The 19,429-nt window shown below is 38.4% G+C and overlaps 1 protein-coding gene across 3 annotated transcripts; it reads left to right on the forward strand.

Moving 5' to 3' along the window:
* The first annotated feature begins 994 nt into the window (after positions 1-994).
* Positions 995-13,650, forward strand: lhx2b (LIM homeobox 2b). Of its 3 annotated transcripts, XM_047382526.1 has the most exons (7): positions 2,037-2,172; positions 2,683-2,786; positions 2,901-2,932; positions 3,260-3,462; positions 4,521-4,891; positions 7,132-7,337; positions 12,634-13,650. In XM_047382526.1, exons 4-7 carry the CDS (start codon positions 3,263-3,265, stop codon positions 12,922-12,924), a joined length of 1,068 nt encoding a protein of 355 aa, XP_047238482.1. In that variant the 5' UTR covers positions 2,037-2,172; positions 2,683-2,786; positions 2,901-2,932; positions 3,260-3,262; the 3' UTR covers positions 12,925-13,650. The 3 variants fall into 3 exon arrangements, with proteins under 3 accessions (XP_047238481.1, XP_047238480.1, XP_047238482.1); XM_047382525.1 differs by lacking the exons at positions 2,683-2,786; positions 2,901-2,932 and having other exon boundaries at positions 995-2,172; positions 4,524-4,891; XM_047382524.1 differs by lacking the exons at positions 2,683-2,786; positions 2,901-2,932 and having other exon boundaries at positions 996-2,172.
* The last annotated feature ends 5,779 nt before the right edge of the window (positions 13,651-19,429 follow it).

The following is a 19,429-nucleotide window of genomic DNA, read 5'->3' on the forward strand; positions in this document are numbered from 1 at the left end:
GACATTTAAATGGACATACATTATTTCCACGAATCTGGTTAAAACATAATAATTATAAAAGAAAATGAAAAAGGGAACAATGTAACGATGTGTTTAAAAAAGTGGTATTTTACCTGAAATACCCTGGGTTGCTAAACTTTCCCTAGCAAGATTTTTTATTTTTTTTATTTTACATTTGCCATTTTGGTTGTTTTTAATTTTCTAATAAATAACTGTAATAGGTAAGTTTTGAGGCCCAGTGAGAAGGAAAAACTGCTTGAACAACTTCTCCATGACACTAGGCCCGCATGGAAGTGACGTCAAATCCTAGAAAGTAGAGAGTAAGTTTAGAGAGAAAATGACCAAATTCTGGAAGAAAATTCAAGCGGTCAGAATGATGTTAAAATAAGGTTCTACATTTAACCGCTCTTCTTACGCTGAATGGACAGTAACTCCACATATCTAAAGAACCATTCATCTTATTTATTGATTGCATCTGTTTAATTTATGGATTTAAACAAAAACTAAATGAAAAAAAAATCATAAAAAACGAAGCTTCACGTCTAACTTTTGAGGAGAGAAAACTGGACAACAATCTCCACACAACATCGGCCTCATGGGAAATGAAACGGAAACCTATAAAGTATAAAGTGGAAACTTGAGGTTGTTAGAGAAAACTTCAACAACTTTGGAAATGAAGTCCGTGGTGATCCATTTGTTGTGTATGTTTAAATATGTTCGTGTTTAAAACATACTATAAAAAATAAAAACAAAATGAGTAAAAATCAAGGTTAGTGCGGGTCTTTTATGCGGGAGACCTTACAAGTTGCGCACAGAGAGCTTTACAGAGGCTGTGGAGCAAAGGTGAAGAGAGGATAGAGGTCCCAGCAGACTGTGTTAGCGCGCGCACACAAAGACACACACACATACACTCACACACACACAGACAGCATCCCCCGCTTTCTCTCCAGCGGACTATTCAAGCCGCAGCTGCGGACAGTGCGCACCGCGGCTGCTGCTGCCACACGCTCTCTCAGATCTGCTTCTTTCTCGGTGAAACTACATAGCTGAACTGTTCCGAGACGGCGGCGGAGCCAATGAACACGAACGCTGCGTCATGACGCAACTGGGCCCGTAGATAAGGAGCGGAGGGTCCAACCGGGACCTTAGACGGAGGACCGGCCGGTTTGCGGGTTCAGCGGACATTCAGTGAGCGTAAATCCAGCTCCTCCTCCTCCTCCACTGCCGTTACGCACACGCATCTTCAGCCATGAGGCCAAACAAGAACTAAACAAGCTGCAGTACAACGGAAAGTGCTGCCCTCAGAGCACCGACGGGACTTTATTACACTAAGGCCGCGCGTTTTTTAAATTAATATATATTTTTATATATATATATATATTTTTTTTTTTTTTGTCTGTGACAGGTACAAGTAGTTTAAAGCAGCTACTGAGAAAATCAACTTGGACTGTTGATCTTACAGGAGAACCATTCCTCCCAACCATTTTTATTGTTTTGTTTTTTTCTTGCTTTTTTTATGCTATAAAAGCTGCTGCCCAGAGTTGCACAGAACAAACTGGATGATTGTGTCAGTGCTCCTTTACAGAGCCGACATCCTGAAATATTCCTCCCATCAAGGAGGCTGAGCGCCGTGCAACGGGAGCTTCCGTAGTCGGTTTACTCCCAACAAATGGATCAGGAAATATAGAAAAAAAAGCTATTTGTAAAAACAAAATAAAAAATCCCTTCTGTGAGAAAATTGATTTTAATCAAAGATTCGGAATCCACGCGGCTGTTAATGAACTAGTTAGAGCTTATTAATAATGAGAACTGCAGAGATTCGGATGATGGTTGCCATTGGCAGATGAGACGTAGTGAGGAGAACACGTGTTCAATTTTTCCTTCATTTTTTTCATCCCTGAGCTGGATTTCTTACTTGTCATCGACAGCGAAGAAAAGCCCGATAACTAAGCGTCCCCTCTGCGTTCCGGCGCAGTGCCTGTGCCTCTGATGGACATCTTGGCTTGCAGATCCGAAGAGAACAGTTACAACATCCTCCCCTCTGCGGCAACGATGCTTTTCCATGGCCTCCCCGGGGGCGATGTGCACGGTGTGGTGGAAGAAATGGAGCGGAGAGGAAAGGGCGAATCGGCGGCCATCAGTTCGGCCATCGATATGGGAGAATCAGAGACGGTAGGACACTTTCGTTTCTTTTTTCTTTGGCCTTCCCTGCCTACAGTGTAGGCAGCATGGCCGCTTGTAAACATGTGACAGTGGCTGCACCCTTGCACCGCCTTCTACTTGATTTTAATCTCATTATAGAAGAATAACTGTTGAGGATAGGCTACTTTTAATTTTCCCAAACTTTCCCTTCACCAAACCGAAATATTGGGAATTCCTCAACCGCAACTAGAAAACTTGGTTTAGTCGCTGCAAAACGCCAGAATTAACCAGGCCAAAGTTAATCAACTTCTATTATTTAAGAAAAACAAATCTCACTTTCTTTTGTCCCTTGGTCTATTTCAGTGAGCTTTGGAAATTATGCTGTGCAACATCAAATATATATACACACATAAATAAGTATATTAAAATGTGCTGATTCAAAATATAAATAATGTAATATACATGTATTTTTGCAGACTAATAAAACACCGCTGTATTTACACTTTTTGTTTTACGTTTTATTTTCTGTTCTGCTCGCAGTATCTGATACTTTTTATTTAGGTGGGGAAAGTTTTCTATAATCCTGCTGCACTTCAAATCAAAATAAAGGAGATGGGACAAAAAAGAGCACTTTATTCCTGGAGGTGTGTATAACCTCAGAGGCCTCAGTGCAAATTTACATCCAATTCAAAAAGCTTCTTACAAGACAACAGAAGTGTATTTTTGAATAGAAAATTAATTTGTGCATTCTTTTATAGAACCATCGCAGAAACAAAGAGAATTGATCGAGGTACAAAGCAATTCTGCATATGTTTATATTATTCTAAGTTATCTGTGAAATGGAGACTTCGTTTATTATTATGAATAAAAAAAATCATCTATGTATAACTAATAATGTCATTTTAACAAGTCGCTTCCACTAAAGTTAAAGTCATTCAGGAAATGAACTGCTAAACCTGTGGAGACGTAAATATCCTAAAATTAAACAAATCATGTGGCTTCGCTCCTCATGTTGGAGTTACGCTGTTTCAGCAGTGCACATTTTCCAGCTGTTGTATAATTAATATTTCTAAGTTATTTATTTTTTCTTTCCCCCATGTCCTCGTGCCCGTCGCAGGCCATGCCCTGCGTGACCAGCGAGTGCGTGGCTCTGTGCGCGGGCTGCGGCAGAAAGATCGCGGACCGATACTACTTGCTGGCCGTGGACAAGCAGTGGCACATGCGCTGCCTCAAGTGCTGCGAGTGCAAGCTGAACCTGGAGTCCGAGCTCACCTGCTTCAGCAAGGACGGCAGCATCTACTGCAAGGAGGACTACTACAGGTAGGAGGGGTGGGAGGGGAGATCCGGTCCTGCTGAATGGGGGTTCACTTTTGTTTTAGAGAAAGTTCGCCGAGTATCAAGAAAGAAAGCTTCTACAAGGCTGCATCTGCTTGATTTACTCGATGCTTAATTATAGACAATTTAACGACTGACTGGCGGATAATGAACGCGCTGCAGAGTGGAATATTTCAATGCATGTCTGCAGAATTTTACACTGACTCGAACTCTACTGATTACGCTCCTTATAGACATAAATATTCTGTAAGAACTATGTGACGCCTGCCATAATATTTCCCGTAAAGTACTTTGGATTGCTCTGTGTATAAACCTGCAAAGGCACATTTTTTATCCAATTCATTTCAGTTTGTTCCTATAGAGCCGAATTACAGCTGATACCATTATTACAAACAGGCCCACTTCATATGGAGTCATAGTCCAAATTCAATTCATTCTAATATTATAGTCACATTCAGATTCAATGCAGTGCAACGCACCCCTAATTATAACACATACACTAAAAGTCAGTTGATCTTTTAATGCCAGTTGCACCAAGCCCTCCGTCCTGTGCAAGCGTTAGTTTGATTAAAATAGTCCCGTGTGACCTATGCGGGCGCAAAAGGTTAACAAAATTAAACAAAAAATTCAAACTGCTTGGAAATATATGTTTTGTTGCAGAACAGTAACAGTTTGGATGACAAAAACTAGTGAAAACTAAGGCTTTTGTTGTTTAAGCCCAACTCAGATATTCACTTAGGTATTCTCAAAATAAAATTATACCAAGAAAATGTTCGGTCGAGATTTCTTTATAAAACACACACGATAAGGCTCTACTTTATTATTAAAATAATGGACCCACTATTAATTGAGCGTGGGTGGGAATGTGTGAGAATATAATGAAGGAATATGAATTTATTTGAAGTTACGGAAAACTTGACACGGTTCTCACTTTGCAGTATATGTTGTTCGCCCACACCAGAGTGGATCTCTCCCGGGTGGGAATGGGGGTAATGATGATAGGGTTCACGTTCTGTCGCTCATGGACTCTGTTTTGTCCGCAGAAGATTTTCGGTGCAGAGGTGCGCGCGATGCCACCTGGGCATCTCGGCCTCGGAGATGGTGATGCGCGCGCGGGACCTGGTCTACCACCTGAACTGCTTCACGTGCACCACGTGCAGCAAGATGCTGACCACCGGGGACCACTTCGGCATGAAGGACAGCCTGGTGTACTGCCGCATGCACTTTGAGACTCTCATTCAGGGAGAATACCAGACTCACTTTAACCACGCGGACGTTGTGGCGCACAAGGGCCTGGGCCCGGCCAACGCGCTGGGACTATCATACTTTAACGGCGTGAGCACGGTGCAGAAGGGCCGACCTAGGAAGAGGAAGAGCCCGGGGCCTGGCGCCGAGCTAGCTGCGTACAACGCGGGTAAGAAAACAGTCTGCAAAATGTTTGTGTGGCCATGCAAAAGAGGGAGGAGAGGGATGTTGCGTTAAAATCAGGAACGTACCTTTGCGTTAGTGTTGATGAGCATGTTTTAACTTTTACACCGCTAACGTTAAATCTAAGAACATCTGTCCTGTATAAGATTAATAATAATAAGATTAGTCAAGAACAAATAAATAACACTGATACAGTTTTAACAATACAACAATAGTTTCCTGGTAATTAATTTTTCTCTAGAGAGATCATCAAAGCTTGTCAAATCTGCAGTTACAAAAATACATTTCTGATTTCTCAATAAATGCCTAAAGTCTCAAACTTGATTTAAAATAACCAATACTACAATTTATACTGCAGTTTAAACGACCACTTTGTGTCCAGTGCACTGATTATGGGAGATTTTACATGACACAATAATGTGCATGCCTCTGCAATAACAAAGTTTAAATTCAAAAGAATTAATTTTGAGAATAGAAGCAATCCAATTGGCTTATATCCTCAAAAAAGATTTAACTATATTTGTTGCAACAATTGCACATACATCTATTTATTTATTTGCTTTCTTACATGAAGTGGCCATAGGTACGTTCAACTTTACACAATGAAGAGCCATTTAGTTATATCTGTGTGTGTGTTGAGGGTTTTCTTATGTCATCTTTTCTGCCATACTAATACATTTTATTCTGGTGTTTTTATTTTAATTATATTTATAAATCTTTGCTCTTGGTTCCTGCTTCTGCATTTGCCCTTTTCCACTTGTCAGGCTCTATCCAAATCTGTAGCACTTAACAATCCCTCTTCCCCTGAACCATTCCCAACCACACACACTCACACACAAACCACACCCACTTCTGGAGCCTCTTTGCTTTGGGACAAGGCCAGAATGGGTGTGTAGCAGCCAGATCGATGTGATTCGATGGGTTATTCACTGGAAGAGAGAGCAGGCAGCATGGTAACCTCCTAACAGCAGCGTTTTCTGGCTTTCCTGTTTGGCTTTGCAGGCTTAGTGCTATAACTTCAGAAAATATGTAAGATTTGTGTCAAGATCTGTGGGTGGACAGGACCTAGATAAAGTATTGATGGGTGATTTTTCTATTTTTATTTGACTTTTTTAATTCTTGAGAATGTTTAACAGATTATTTAGTTTTAGTTGAAAATCTGCAGAAAGTGCACATATTTCCCTCCTGCTTCGGAAGCAGTGACTGTCTTTATTGTAAATCTCAGTCTTTTTTTAATCAAACATTAAGTTGCCCTCACATAACAGATTACACCTGCTTCACTGGAACAAACTTGTTCTACATGGAGGTGACTGAGAAGCAATGAGAGAGAAGACGTAGTGCGCCCTCTACTGTTTCCAGTCAGAAACAGCAGCAAGGCTTAACCTGACTAACCCTGATATGGAGTGACCCCCTGAGCAGGCCCCAATCAGGTAGCATTACCTCTGCCTTCTGCTGCTGGGTGAGGAAGTTAACAGGAAACTGGCATTAAGATGACTGTTTTTTCCCCCTTTTTTTTTACTTCTGTTTTGTTTGTTAAGGCGCCTCAGCATATGTTTTAGCCAGAAAACAACATTTGTTCTGCCTGGTGTGTATGGGCTAATTAAGTAAAGTGTTATTCTGGTGCTTTTCACTCACTTCATATTCATCATTTACAACATTCCGATATTGAACTGTTATGCATGCTGCAACACCTTGAATATTGCCAAGAAATTTGCAGGCTGGGATGAATATACTGTATGTGTGCTGTTGTCTTAGTGGTTGCTGTGTGTTTGGGAGCGTGAGCGTGCTTGGCCAAGCTACGTTTTCACCTCTTCCCAGGATGGGATCTATCTATCTATCTATCTATCTATCTATCTATCTATCTATCTATCTATCTATCTATCTATCTATCTATCTATCTATCTATCTATCTATCTATCTATCTATCTATCTATCTATCTATCTATCTATCTATCTATCTATCTATCTATCTATCTAGTCTCTTCTGAAGTTAGCTTACAAATGTGGAATCGATTATTTATTAGAAGTCTCGATGCCCTACAAGCTGTTTGATTGCACTAAGGCATACAATGTCTCATTACTGCGGTCATTAGAAATTTAGGACCATATGAGAGTTTGGCATACAAACACTGCAGGGTCAAGCTAATCAGTGGCAGAGGAATAAAAACGATAATAGTGATGCTGTTCAGCCGTGTCAACCGGCCCTATTACCCTTGTTCCCCACAGCGCTGAGCTGTAATGAGAACGACGGCGAGTCCATAGACCGGGACTCTCAGTACAGCTCCAGTCAGAAGACCAAGCGGATGCGAACATCCTTCAAGCACCACCAACTGCGAACGATGAAATCCTACTTCGCCATCAACCACAACCCGGATGCCAAGGACCTGAAGCAGCTTGCCCAGAAGACGGGCCTCACCAAGCGGGTCTTACAGGTAATCTTCGCAGTCTCTAACGTTTTGGGTTCACACTTTCTGTAATTGAACCGGGAAGGAAATATCATAGCACACAAAAAATGACTTACAATTATATGGTATAAGTTTGCAAAGTGAGTAAATTTTCATTAAATAGACAGAAAAGACAGAATTGTCTTCAATGTAAACAATGTAAAACTGGTTAAAAGGTGAAAGTCAAAGAGCTGTCGACATCAAGACGCCTACTAATGCCTAAACGAGGTTGAAAGCTGAGGTTTATCTAATGAGCTAACAAAGACCGACTTTCAGCATCTTTGCTGAGACCAAGTTCGGATGGGATGATTGGGATAAGGAAAGTTATTATTTTGACATATTTTTCTAAGCTAAATAAAGACAACATCTCTCCGACCGTAGGCAGCAATAAAACAAATTCTGTGAATGTCCAGTGTTTGGAGGGCAAAACTGTCTGGAACAAGGAGACTGTGGTTCATTTCAGAACTGTGACATGTTTTCAATAAAATCGTTGTCATTTTTTTGCCAAAACATTTTTCTGGAAGAAGAAAACCAAATAAAACTCCTTTAAAGTAATGACAACTATTAACAACATTTTTTAAATTTTCGAAAATCAATAAAAATGAGACAAAAATATTGATCAAATCTGATTAGATCTAATTTTAGTCATGCTAAAAGGTAGGACAAGTTGGAAAAATAGCCAATGAGACTCAATTTTCTTTAGCTCTTGAATGTTTATTTAGGATTTTTGACTAAACCTAAATTAGTCTTTAGTTAAAAGACTAAAACTGCATAAAAAAGGGTCACCCCTAAACCCTGCTGCCGACTTATTGAAAAATCTGTAGTGAGTGGGAGAGGCAGCTGCGGCTCAGTTGTAAAGTAGTTCTCTTATAACCCTGTTCACATTGCAAATCAACTTGTTTCCAATTGGAAAATATGTTTTTTTGTAAGAAATTACTGTTCATTAGTTGTTTCTGAAATTATCTGAAGAAAAAATGGTAAATACTAAACCGAGCCAGAATTAGAGTTTTTACCCTTTTTCTCTGAAAAAAGAAATTATAGAAGTACAACAAATGTATCAACACTTTTATTAATTAGGAAGATAACAAATTACGGCAATCTCTTTAACACAGCCTTTTGTGTGTTTCCTTATAAAGACTGAAGGTGACCCTAAATTTTTGGTTGATATATATTGTTCTGATGATGACTGAGGGATGAAGAAGAAAACGTTCTTTAATATATGTAAAGACAGCACAAATGGGTTTTTGATTTCCACTTAAACAACTATTTTATCTGTGGAACTGAGAGAAAGATGAAAACACTTTGTGGAGAGGTTCCTCCTTTTCATGTGTTTAAACGGACATGTGAAACAGAAGGAATAAACACTACTGCCTTGATTAGAGCTTGTAGGAAACATAGTAGTCGTTTTGCTTTGATGCATTTCTTGCCTGTTATTCTGGCTGAAGAGCCTCTCCTGCCGTTTGTTTCCCATGGCTCTGTCATGATTGCGTCGCTAACACGCTCCAACACTAGGCTCAGCATTCAACACTGTCTCCTTTACTGTCACAGGCTGCTTTTTCATCACTATTATTGTCATTAATATTAGTTTACTACAAATTCTTGGAAAAGATTAGCAATAAATGGAGGATGGTGTTTTCAGTGCTGAACTGGTGGCCAGTCTTGCTCTTTGGAGTGGTCAGAAAAACAGCATAGCAAACATGAGAATAAGTGCAGAAATCACAGGTGCTTTTATGCCTAAATACTGTAGACGGGTCAATTAGAATTTCCTCACAGGATTGGTGAATAAAGGAAGCCATGGGCTCTGGATTTTTATGTGCAAACATAACAGACGAGGATTCTTTTTTTGTGGCGCCTTTTCCTGTGACTGCCCGTCAAATGTAAAGGCATTTATAACTTTTGTACACAGCACCACAGTTTTGTGTTTTCCAAGCATGTTTTTATCCAGACTCCAGTTATAACATTAGCAAATAGGCTTTAAAAAGTCAAAGAGATACGCCCACTGCTGAGTCCAAACAGAGGAAAGGGAAAAATCTTCCGCTGGAGATAATACGGATCTGCTTGGAATTTATCAAAGGCGGCTTTATTTTATGAATGAATTAACAAAAAAAAAGGAAACATAAAAGTCTAATTAGTCAGTGGTTTAAAAATGCCTATAAAATGATTCTAATGTATAGAATTAATCATGAGAAAGTTTCATCAGCTGTTCAGCTTGTTTGGTGCAGTGTGTGGAATCATGCAAACTTTTTGTTTGGGTATTAACATAATTTTATCTATGTTTTAAGATGTGTAAAATATCTCAGGAACATTATCACAGCAGCACAGCAAATGGTTCTCATGCTCTGTTTTTAGTTTAACTGAATACTTTTCTCCTTCATTTGACCATTTTGCTCTCCATCTTCCAAGGCAAGGAAGGACATTTTTGCATGAAAATGCTTTGCAATGTTTACGGTTTACTTGCTCATTCTCTAAGTTAAGAAAACTGAGAGTTTAAAAAAGTGTTCTGTGCTGATGGCAGCGAAGCAGCAAGCCAGAAGACTAAAACAGTGAGCCAATGACAATAAAAAAGAAAAGGGAACCGGAGGGTCCGGTGGATATTTCTGCACATGTTAATGTTTCTAAAATCAATTAAGTAATCCAGTATGTAACCAGATTGTCTCAACGTTTTAGGTTGTAATATCTGTCAGGGAGCTTTCTAAATCCTATCCATCCACTTTCTGTACCTGATGAATCCTGTTCAGAGTTTAGAGGTTGGAGGCTGAGACCCATACCACCAGTCAAGATGGAAAATACAGCATACACCATGCACAGGTTGCTAGATGATCTCAGAGACAAGCAACAATGCACACCCACACACACACGCTCACACACACACACGCGCGCACACACAGACACACACATCCACAAACACACAGTTTAACCTCTTAAGCCCCAACCCTCACTACTGGGGGGAGACTTTTCTGGATTAACGTTGCTGGTTGATACCGGTTTTCAGTATTCTTTGAGCTCTGACCTGCCAATTCTGATTCTGATTCTGATTCTGATTTTTTTTTTTTTTTTTTTAGTTCTACAGCCAGTGTTTTTAGTTCAACCAGTCGAGGTAAACTTGTCTGATTCAGATATCTGGTGCATTTCTACTTAAAGCCTTTCACTGAATTGAAAATGTGACATGATAAACCTGCTGTTTTTTGTGAATTGTCGTTTTTGTTTCCATGTTTTTCAAAATTTTTATAAAATAGTTTTCAAGTCTTGAAAAATTTTGAAGCAAGCTCTGCATCTTTTACATTTGAGACTTTCACATTTCTTTTGTGTTTGTTCCAAATGGTGTCTATCAATGAGACCAGATGTTTAAACAAAAGTCTGATGCCACTTTTTCTTCTTTTTGTTTCTGGAGAGGCTGCGATTTTCGATCTCTAAGCTACTGATTCTCTGACATGAACCTCAGAGTCAGACACCTGAAGGCCTTTCCCAACCTTTCAAGTAGAGGTTCATCTCTTCTCATATTTAAAGCATCCCAAAGGGACTTGATAAGTGCCTAGTTTATGCAAAGCAATCCTCAAAAGAGTTGTGTTGAGCAGCAGTTTTAGGCAAAGTTGAGGTCAAAAAGCCTTTCTCTACTTGTCCTATTCCTATGCTTTTTTTTAAAGCAGGATATATGTGGGATTGTGTCACAGCTGAGTGTGTGTGTGTGTGTCATCTGCTCACCCAGGTAAATTCTCAGTTATTCTTGCCTCTGGCCGATGTATAGTTTTAGTAATCTTTTAATTTGACCAAAACTTTTCTTCTGACTGGAAGGAATATGAATGTTTTGGAGTGGCCTAGCCAGTGATTATCTAACAGATAATCTGTGGCTGGAGATAAAGATTATAGTCATGGCTAGAAGGCTTTACGACCTCAAAGACTTGGGGCTCATTACCCAATAGTTATTGTCAACCTACCAGTGGAAACCTGGTCAGTTGCTGTAATACTATTAAAGTGTTTTCTATTGATTATTGAGAGTATAAAATAAAAAGTGCCATTTTCTTTTAAAACAGTAATAAAAATAGATAAATTGTAATTTTAAAATTAATACTCATTTAAATCGTTGTATTATATTTTGAGAGATGAGTGTCTCACCCTCTCAGAAACAAACTTCCTGATTTTCAACCTATGTCTTCCAGGGTGATGTATAATTTTGAACTTAATTGTATGTATGAAATAATGGGAATACTTTTAAAGATGCACTGTAAGGGAGCAATGGTACATCCAACGAGACATAATTTTAGCAATATTTTTGGAAAAACTAAGAAGCCCCATTTGTTTTCTTTTCACAATAATAGTAAAAGCATAATCAGTGTTAATATTCCAGAACAGGTTTGATCAGTCTACATGTTTTGGTTTTTATGTTTCTCTAGTTCTAAAGTGGACCTGATATAAAAAAAAAAGTCCCAAAGTTTGTCATAAAATTTCTCTGTTAATTTTAAAATAATTCTGTTCAGGTTTAATAATTCTAATCATTTTGAATTTTGCACTTGAGATGATCAAATACAGTCCAAATTCATTAAAAACTGAAATAGCCTTTTAGTTTGGCACCGACAGGAAGCTACGTGTCAGAAGCCAGTCCTAGCATATTCTCACAGAGCTTATAATCATTCATATCTCGTCGGTCACTCTGATTGAGGTTTCTTTAAGGTTCATGTAACCGAGCATTACTGGCCAGCTCAACGATTACTTTTTATCAACTGACTCTGTCAACACAACATTGCAACTAGTTAAGAACTACTTCATTATTTCAAAATAAAACTCAAATTTAAATACCATCTGTCAAGTTAAATCACACACCTTCATATCTGGAGGCCATATTAATTCCATACACTAACTACCAGATGACTCCACATGTTAACAGCAACTGAAAAACATTTCATGAAACAGACTTCATTTTGAAGGGATATATTGTGACGTTTAAATTTCACAAAATATTGAGATTTTATCATACCCCTAATCCAAACGTTATTCCGGCTGCTATAAATATATAATAATTGAAACAGCACACAGTTGTTAAATCAATGAATGTAATTTTGTGTCGCTAATATTAGTTAGCAGTTGTAAACTATACATATAGTTGTTGTGTGAGATGTATAATGCAGAAATGTTTGAACACTGATATGTGTTGAAGTGCAGTGCCCAGCGGTAGCTGGAAGGATTCAAACTAAACTCTGTTTTGGGCCCCATTACTGCCTTGGACCGGCTCTGATTCAGGTCATGAGAAATCATTAAAGATTTATTTTTTCTTGGCTATTTTTTAAAGGTCTGGTTTCAAAATGCTCGGGCCAAGTTCAGGAGGAACCTGCTGCGACAGGAGAGCACTGGGTTGGACAAGGCATCAGACGGCTCTACACTGCAAGGTGGGACACCCTCAGGCCCAGCTTCTGAGATCTCCAACGCTTCCATGAGCCCCTCTAGCACCCCCACCACCCTGACAGACTTAACCAACCCCACCATGCCTACTGTCACTTCTGTACTCACATCGGTGGCGGGTGGTATGGAAGTCCACGAGTGCCGGAGCCCATCACAGACAACGCTGACCAGCCTCTTCTGATGGTCGGAGCACTAGCACCCCACCCCCCAGGCCTTCACCACCTTCCCCTGCACACACAGACTTTTACTACATTCTACACTCCTTCTGGATCTAAAACTGAGCACTGTTACCACCTTAGAAATGTAAAAGAATTAGAAACATGAAGGAAACAAAACAACTCTATTGGAGACTATATACATAGTGAGGTGGCTGGACCTCACAGATGGAATGGTTGTTGTTATTTTGATGTTGTCTTGTTAAGATCTGAGGAGAACTGATTAAATCTTTTCAATATTCACAAGGAGATTGTTTTAATTTTTTAGAGAATTTGTTTTTTCAAGACAGTATTTATGTTGCTGTTAAAGAGTCACTGTTAGAAGGACTGTAAAAATTATTTTTATTTTATTGTTTGGAAATCTGGGATTAAATACAGTTTTAAATATCCTATGACTCCCATTTGCCTTTAACTCAAATCAGCTCAACTGTGCTTGTTTGAAGTCAATCAAATATGACTGACTCAGAGGAAAGCTGGACGAGTTAAATGAGAGCTCCGCTACTCCTCTGCATGTTGTATTTGTGTGTTTGCAGGCTTTCTGTTCTTACATGTCTGAACATAAATACATTAATGTTCATTTCTTTAAAAGAAAAATATATGCTGGAAGGAAATTAGTTCTGCATTATACTTCCCTTGTAACACTGTCATACTGTTTCGTATCTTTACTTTAAGAAAGTAATGCTCCAACTTCACCCCTTCTGTGCATTTGTTCTGTAGTATTGCTAAATAGGTTGTCAAAGTAATTAATCTTTCAATATAATTAATATTAAAAACAGTAATTTTTGAAAATCTACTCATTCACGTCAAAATCAATATAAACTGAGACATTCTTGCCTTCCCGAGTTGGCACACTACTCTGCACGGTAGAAGTGCAGAAACACAGACTCAGCCACACCCATCTGGTGCAGCACCTTAATCGAGAATCAAAACAATAAGCTGTTGCTGGAAGTTTAAATTTACTGTAACATTGAAAATGCATTGGGGGAGAGCCATTGTGATCCATTTTAGTATAAAAAGGTAGAAGAGCTGTTTAAGGTATTTTGCCTCTAAGCGAAACAAACAAGAACAGCCAAAGGATGTCGAAAAGCCCCCAAAGCTAGCTGTGGCTAGCACGTTGACTAGAAAGCCGATTAGCTCTACAAACCTGGCACAGTATCTTAAAGAACGATACTATGATGTTTATAAGGAATCTAAAAGTGTCAGTAACAGTCGTATTCACTACACTGAAATATTAAACATGGCACACTGCATAAGCTCCATTATCTGTTTAAAAATTGCCAACTAGCAGCTACCCTCATTAGGGCTTCGTTCCCCTGCGGGTATGACTTGACGCATGGCCGCTGAATAAGGCTGTACTGAATAGGACTCCTGCCATATACATTTACATGGATCAGCCCCTTATTTATACTGTTTTCCAATTACTTGTTTAACAGAATCGAAGGTAGGCTACATACACAATAATAAAACAACTTTAAACAGGGAAATTACAAATTACACAAAGTTGTTTGTTTTACTAAATGGCTGCTGAATTGCCTACTTATTGGTTTTGTACTAATTAAGGGAAAATATACAAAAATAGAAATCATACTGATATTGATCATATTTTTTAGATCTTTTTCTAAGAACCATATGTCTTAAACATTTAGCAAAGTCTAATATGGCATTGAGTATCAATTTTTTTCTTAGTATCAGTATCAAGTTTGAAATGTTAGTATTATAACAACCTTACCTGTTATGTTTCTTCCTGGTAAGCCGGGCTGCCACAAATTGTTTGGACATGTCAAGACATTCTATGGCATTGAAAGCATTGAAACGTAGAGGTGCCAAATAAACTTTACTGAGAAACCTCTGCTACAGAGTTTATACAAGTTTTACTCAAATATATCAGTGACTGAGCCATCATATTATTTAATTTATGATTCACTGACCTCTGCATTCCAAATCCTCTATGTGGCTCTATTGACAGGCCAGCCGAACTTCATTTTAGATTTTTCAGCTATTAATAATTTGACCACTCAAAAGGCACTCATACTGTTTCTAGAGCACTGAATGTCCATCCTCAGATGGACAGGCAGTCACGGATCATCAAATAAAGAAAGAAGAAAAACACATTAAAATCAGTGGAAAAGTAGCTTTCTCCATACTAATGTAGTATGATACTATAGATTCTGAAGATAAACGTCATCAGGAAAACCTCCTAAAGTTTAGATTCATATAAAGCATGTTGTGGATGCATAACAATTTGTGGAAGAAAATAGTGAGAAACAAGCCTTAACTGGGGTGTTTTATTTAAATGTATGACACACATATGACACAAATGATTTGATTTGCATAAACTGGCTCCTGTGTATGCATTGCTTTCACTCCATCTCTGTCCATCCATCCATTTTTATAACGTTCCCTTATCCTTATATGGGTCATGGAAGGGGTGGAGCCTATCCCCGCAGTCAACAGGCAAGGCGTGAGGTAGCCAGTCCATGACAGAGACAATACCAAGGCAAAAGAGAGATACAGGGAAGCACACATCTCTCACACTGAAGGGTTCCAGAGTTCAACTGGTAGTAAATATTCCTAGCACCGGGTTCGACCCCTATAAACACTGGCTCGGAAACAGAAAAACTGGTATCTCAGCATGAAGTCTTTGCTGAGCCAGAGAAATTATCACATTTTGCAAGGGAACTGTAGGGAATGTAATATAAGACAAAAGCTAGGAAAGAACTGGGCTTCGACATTAATAAAATGTTAACATTCTCAACAAGCTTCAGATCATGGGCTCATAATTCAAAAACCTTTCTGAAGTTCTGTACATGAAGAACTGAGCAGGGATCAGTTAGTATGTGCTATTTTGTTTCTAAATTCTGTTTTCAGACTGGGTTGTAATGGCTATTGGTCTGTTTAATTGGTCTGCTGTATTATTTAATAGTGCCCCCTGGTTCTCTGTTTAAATATGTTATCATGCTGAATTCTATCCAGTTTCATGGTTTAAATAAGGGGAGATAAAAAATAAACTCACTGGGTCCTAATGTTAGGTTCATATACCCTTACATAAACAAGAACACAGGTCAGGTCACTGGTGTTCACAGAAAAATCCTCAAACATTGATCAGGTTCTGCTCATCAAATTAACACTTTCTGAACTGGTCATCTGCAACTGTGAGCATCTTTGTAAAAGTAGAAGTTTGGGCCGTTTGCTGCTCTGGAACAAATTGCTGTTGATACAATGCCATGGCAGAAAGGCATCAGCAACAACCTTCAAAAACCAAATGATGTTGCCCATCAAACTGTAGAGGGCTATAAAACCATTTGGAAACAATTCTGAGTCATCCTACAGTGAGAAGGATGAGTCACAAGGAACTTTTGAAAGATAGCTGCCAGTTCTCTCAAGAGATGAAGTCCCACCAATTTTAGTCTAGGAACAGACTGTTTTTGCTTAGAGAAACTGCAGAAAATCATTTAGGAACATCTCAGCATTTAGTACATTTGGAAATAAGTGAACAACATGGCAACCTTTTATTCTTTGGGAAAAAAACCCAAAAAAGACTCAGCTACAATATAAAAAGACAAATGGAGCAATAATCAGTTCAGTAAATTTAAGGAAACCAAAAACAAAGAAAACAAAACAGGTGGAAAAACATAAACCACTATAAAGGTACAGGTCCATCTAAACAAATTTGAATATGGTCCAAAAGTTATTTTACACTTGAATTCAAAAGGTGAAGCTCATATTATTTAGATTTAATACACAGATTCATTCAGTGTCTATTTTAGTTATTTTTGTGGTTTTATTGAAAACCCCAAATTTGGTTTACCGGATAATAAAAAAAGGATATTAAGTCAGAGCTTCAAGATCCACAAGACGCAGACGTATCCAGAACGCGTAATGCAACTGCAGTATTCATTGCATCAGGCCACTCCTGAACCAGAGACGTCAGAAGCATGTTACCTGGACTAAGTGGAAAAAGAATGGGACTGTTAGTCAGTGATTCAAAGTCTTTTTTTTTCAAATGAAAGTAAAAGTTGCATTTAATTTGGAAGTCAAGGTCCCAGAGTCTGGAGGAGGAGTAGAGAGGAACAGAATCCATGTTCCTTGAAGTCCAGTGTGAAGTTTCCACAGTCAGTGATGATTTGGGTGCCATGTCATCTGCTGGTGTTGGTCCCTTGGGTTTTATCAAGTCCATAATATCAGCATACTGTGAAGGCATCATTCTGCTGATAAGCTTGATGTCAGGGGTTGTGTGTCGGAGGACCCCAGAATCTAGACGGACAGGCATCTTTGACCGTAAGTAAAAACTGTTTATTTTAAAGTAAAACAAATAACTTTCAAGGTGGAAGCAGGAACACACAAGAAACAGGCTTGTTTGACAAAATGAAGTGATGTTTCCAGGATGAGTAAACAGAAATATAGAGCGTGGTACAGGTGAAACGAGAAGACTGATTACATGATGCTGGTGGATCTAATAAATCTGATTACAGGTTGACAGATTCAGGGAGTGAAAATGAAACGTGACAGGGACAAAACAGAAATACAATGATACAAACTAATCGGGAAAATAACGTACAGAACATAAACTAGAAAACAACAATCAGAAACTAGTGGATTTAGGTGGTGCTCGGAACCAATCACGAGGAGGAGCGTCGAACAAACTCACCGGAACAGAAGGAGCAGAAATCCAATGATACAAACAAATCGGGAAAATAACGTACAGAACATAAACTAGAAAACAACAATCAGAAACTAGTGGATTTAGGTGGTGCTCGGAACCAATCACGAGGAGGAGCATCGAACAAACTCACCGGAACAGAAGGAGCAGAAATCCAATGATACAAACAAATCGGGAAAATAACGTACAGAACATAAACTAGAAAACAACAATCAGAAACTAGTGGATTTAGGTGGTGCTCGGAACCAATCACGAGGAGGAGCATCGAACAAACTCACCGGAACAGAAGGAGCAGAAATCCAATGATACAAACAAATCGGGAGAAAACATAAACTAGACAACAATAATCAGGAACTAAAGCACAACTAAGGAAAATAATAATAAACAAAAGCAGGATCCAAAACACAGACTGGGAAGAAGAATAAAATAAAACCCAAACAAAACCCAAACACCCACCACACACATACACACACACACACACACACACACACACACACACACATACACACACACACACACACACACACTCTCAAGGACGGATACTAGACGCCCCAAGAGACCAGAAGAAATGTCTTAGAAAGCTCACTTTACACAGTGTATAGATGTTTTAATTGGTATTTCAATCATTAGATATTACTCATGTTATCATTATTTTAAAAGCAGGTTTGTACTGTAGTAGTTGGAGATCTTTTTGTATTGAAATGTTATTACAGATAAGTCTGCATATTCTTTTCTTTGCTGTCTGTTTGGTTTGAACTGAAAAGTCAATCACATTCACCTTCAAAGAGGCACTTCAATTTGCTCTGTCCAGCAACGAGTCCAAACCTCAAAGTTAAGAAATAAAAAATCATAAAAGGTATCACAGTGTAAAAAAATGAAAAGCATTTAATCTTTACATTTCTGAAGCCTTAACCATAAAATATTTTGAATAAAATATTACTCAAATGCAACTATTCTCTGTAATTACATAACAGGACATCCAGAAAAAAGTATTTTCTAAAGTAACCAAGTAAGATTCCTTAATAAAGTAGATGAATTAGAAATGTGTTCTATAAATAAATTTAATATTCTCTACATTTATATTTTATGTAATTGAGATATGAAACATACAGATATATACCATGTCATTTTAACAACAGTTTTACAGAAAACCAGTTTTATTTCACATGCATTTTTTGAATAAAAGAGGCCAGGTACAGTTATGAGGCCAGATAGCAAAAGTCATTTTGTCCTCCCACTGGGTTGATATTTATGTTGAAAAGCAACATCAGCAATGATTTTCTGATTCTTTTGTCAGTTGTTCTGCTAAACATAAACACCTTTTGAAACATTTGGATAAATTCAATAATATATTATCTACTGTGACAAAACAATGACTTGGTCCCACCTCTGTCAATGGTTGCCTTAATGGCCATGGAATCACTGATTGGTCAGCAAACATACTTTCTCTAAATCCCACAGAGAATCTATAGAGTATTGTCAAGAGGATGAGATGAGAGACAACATCCAACAATATTCTAACAACAACTGATGAAGTAATTCAGTCCCAAGAACTGAGTGTATACAGTGCACAGCACATTCCAGTAGGCTTAGGTTTTTGTATACATTTTTTTTTATTGGTCTATAAAATATTTGATTTTGTGAGAAACATAATTTTTGGGGTTTTATTGAGATGCACCTGCATTTAGTTATGATCACCTTCTCGGGACCACCAGGTCAGCCTAATAGCAGCTCCTGCCGATACCAAAGTCTAGGAGGAAGTTCAGAGAGGGCAGGACCTTCTCCATTGCTGTTCCTCAACTGTGGAATAA

The sequence above is a fragment of the Girardinichthys multiradiatus genome, chromosome 12, assembly GCF_021462225.1.
Source record: "Girardinichthys multiradiatus isolate DD_20200921_A chromosome 12, DD_fGirMul_XY1, whole genome shotgun sequence".
NCBI lineage: Eukaryota > Metazoa > Chordata > Actinopteri > Cyprinodontiformes > Goodeidae > Girardinichthys > Girardinichthys multiradiatus.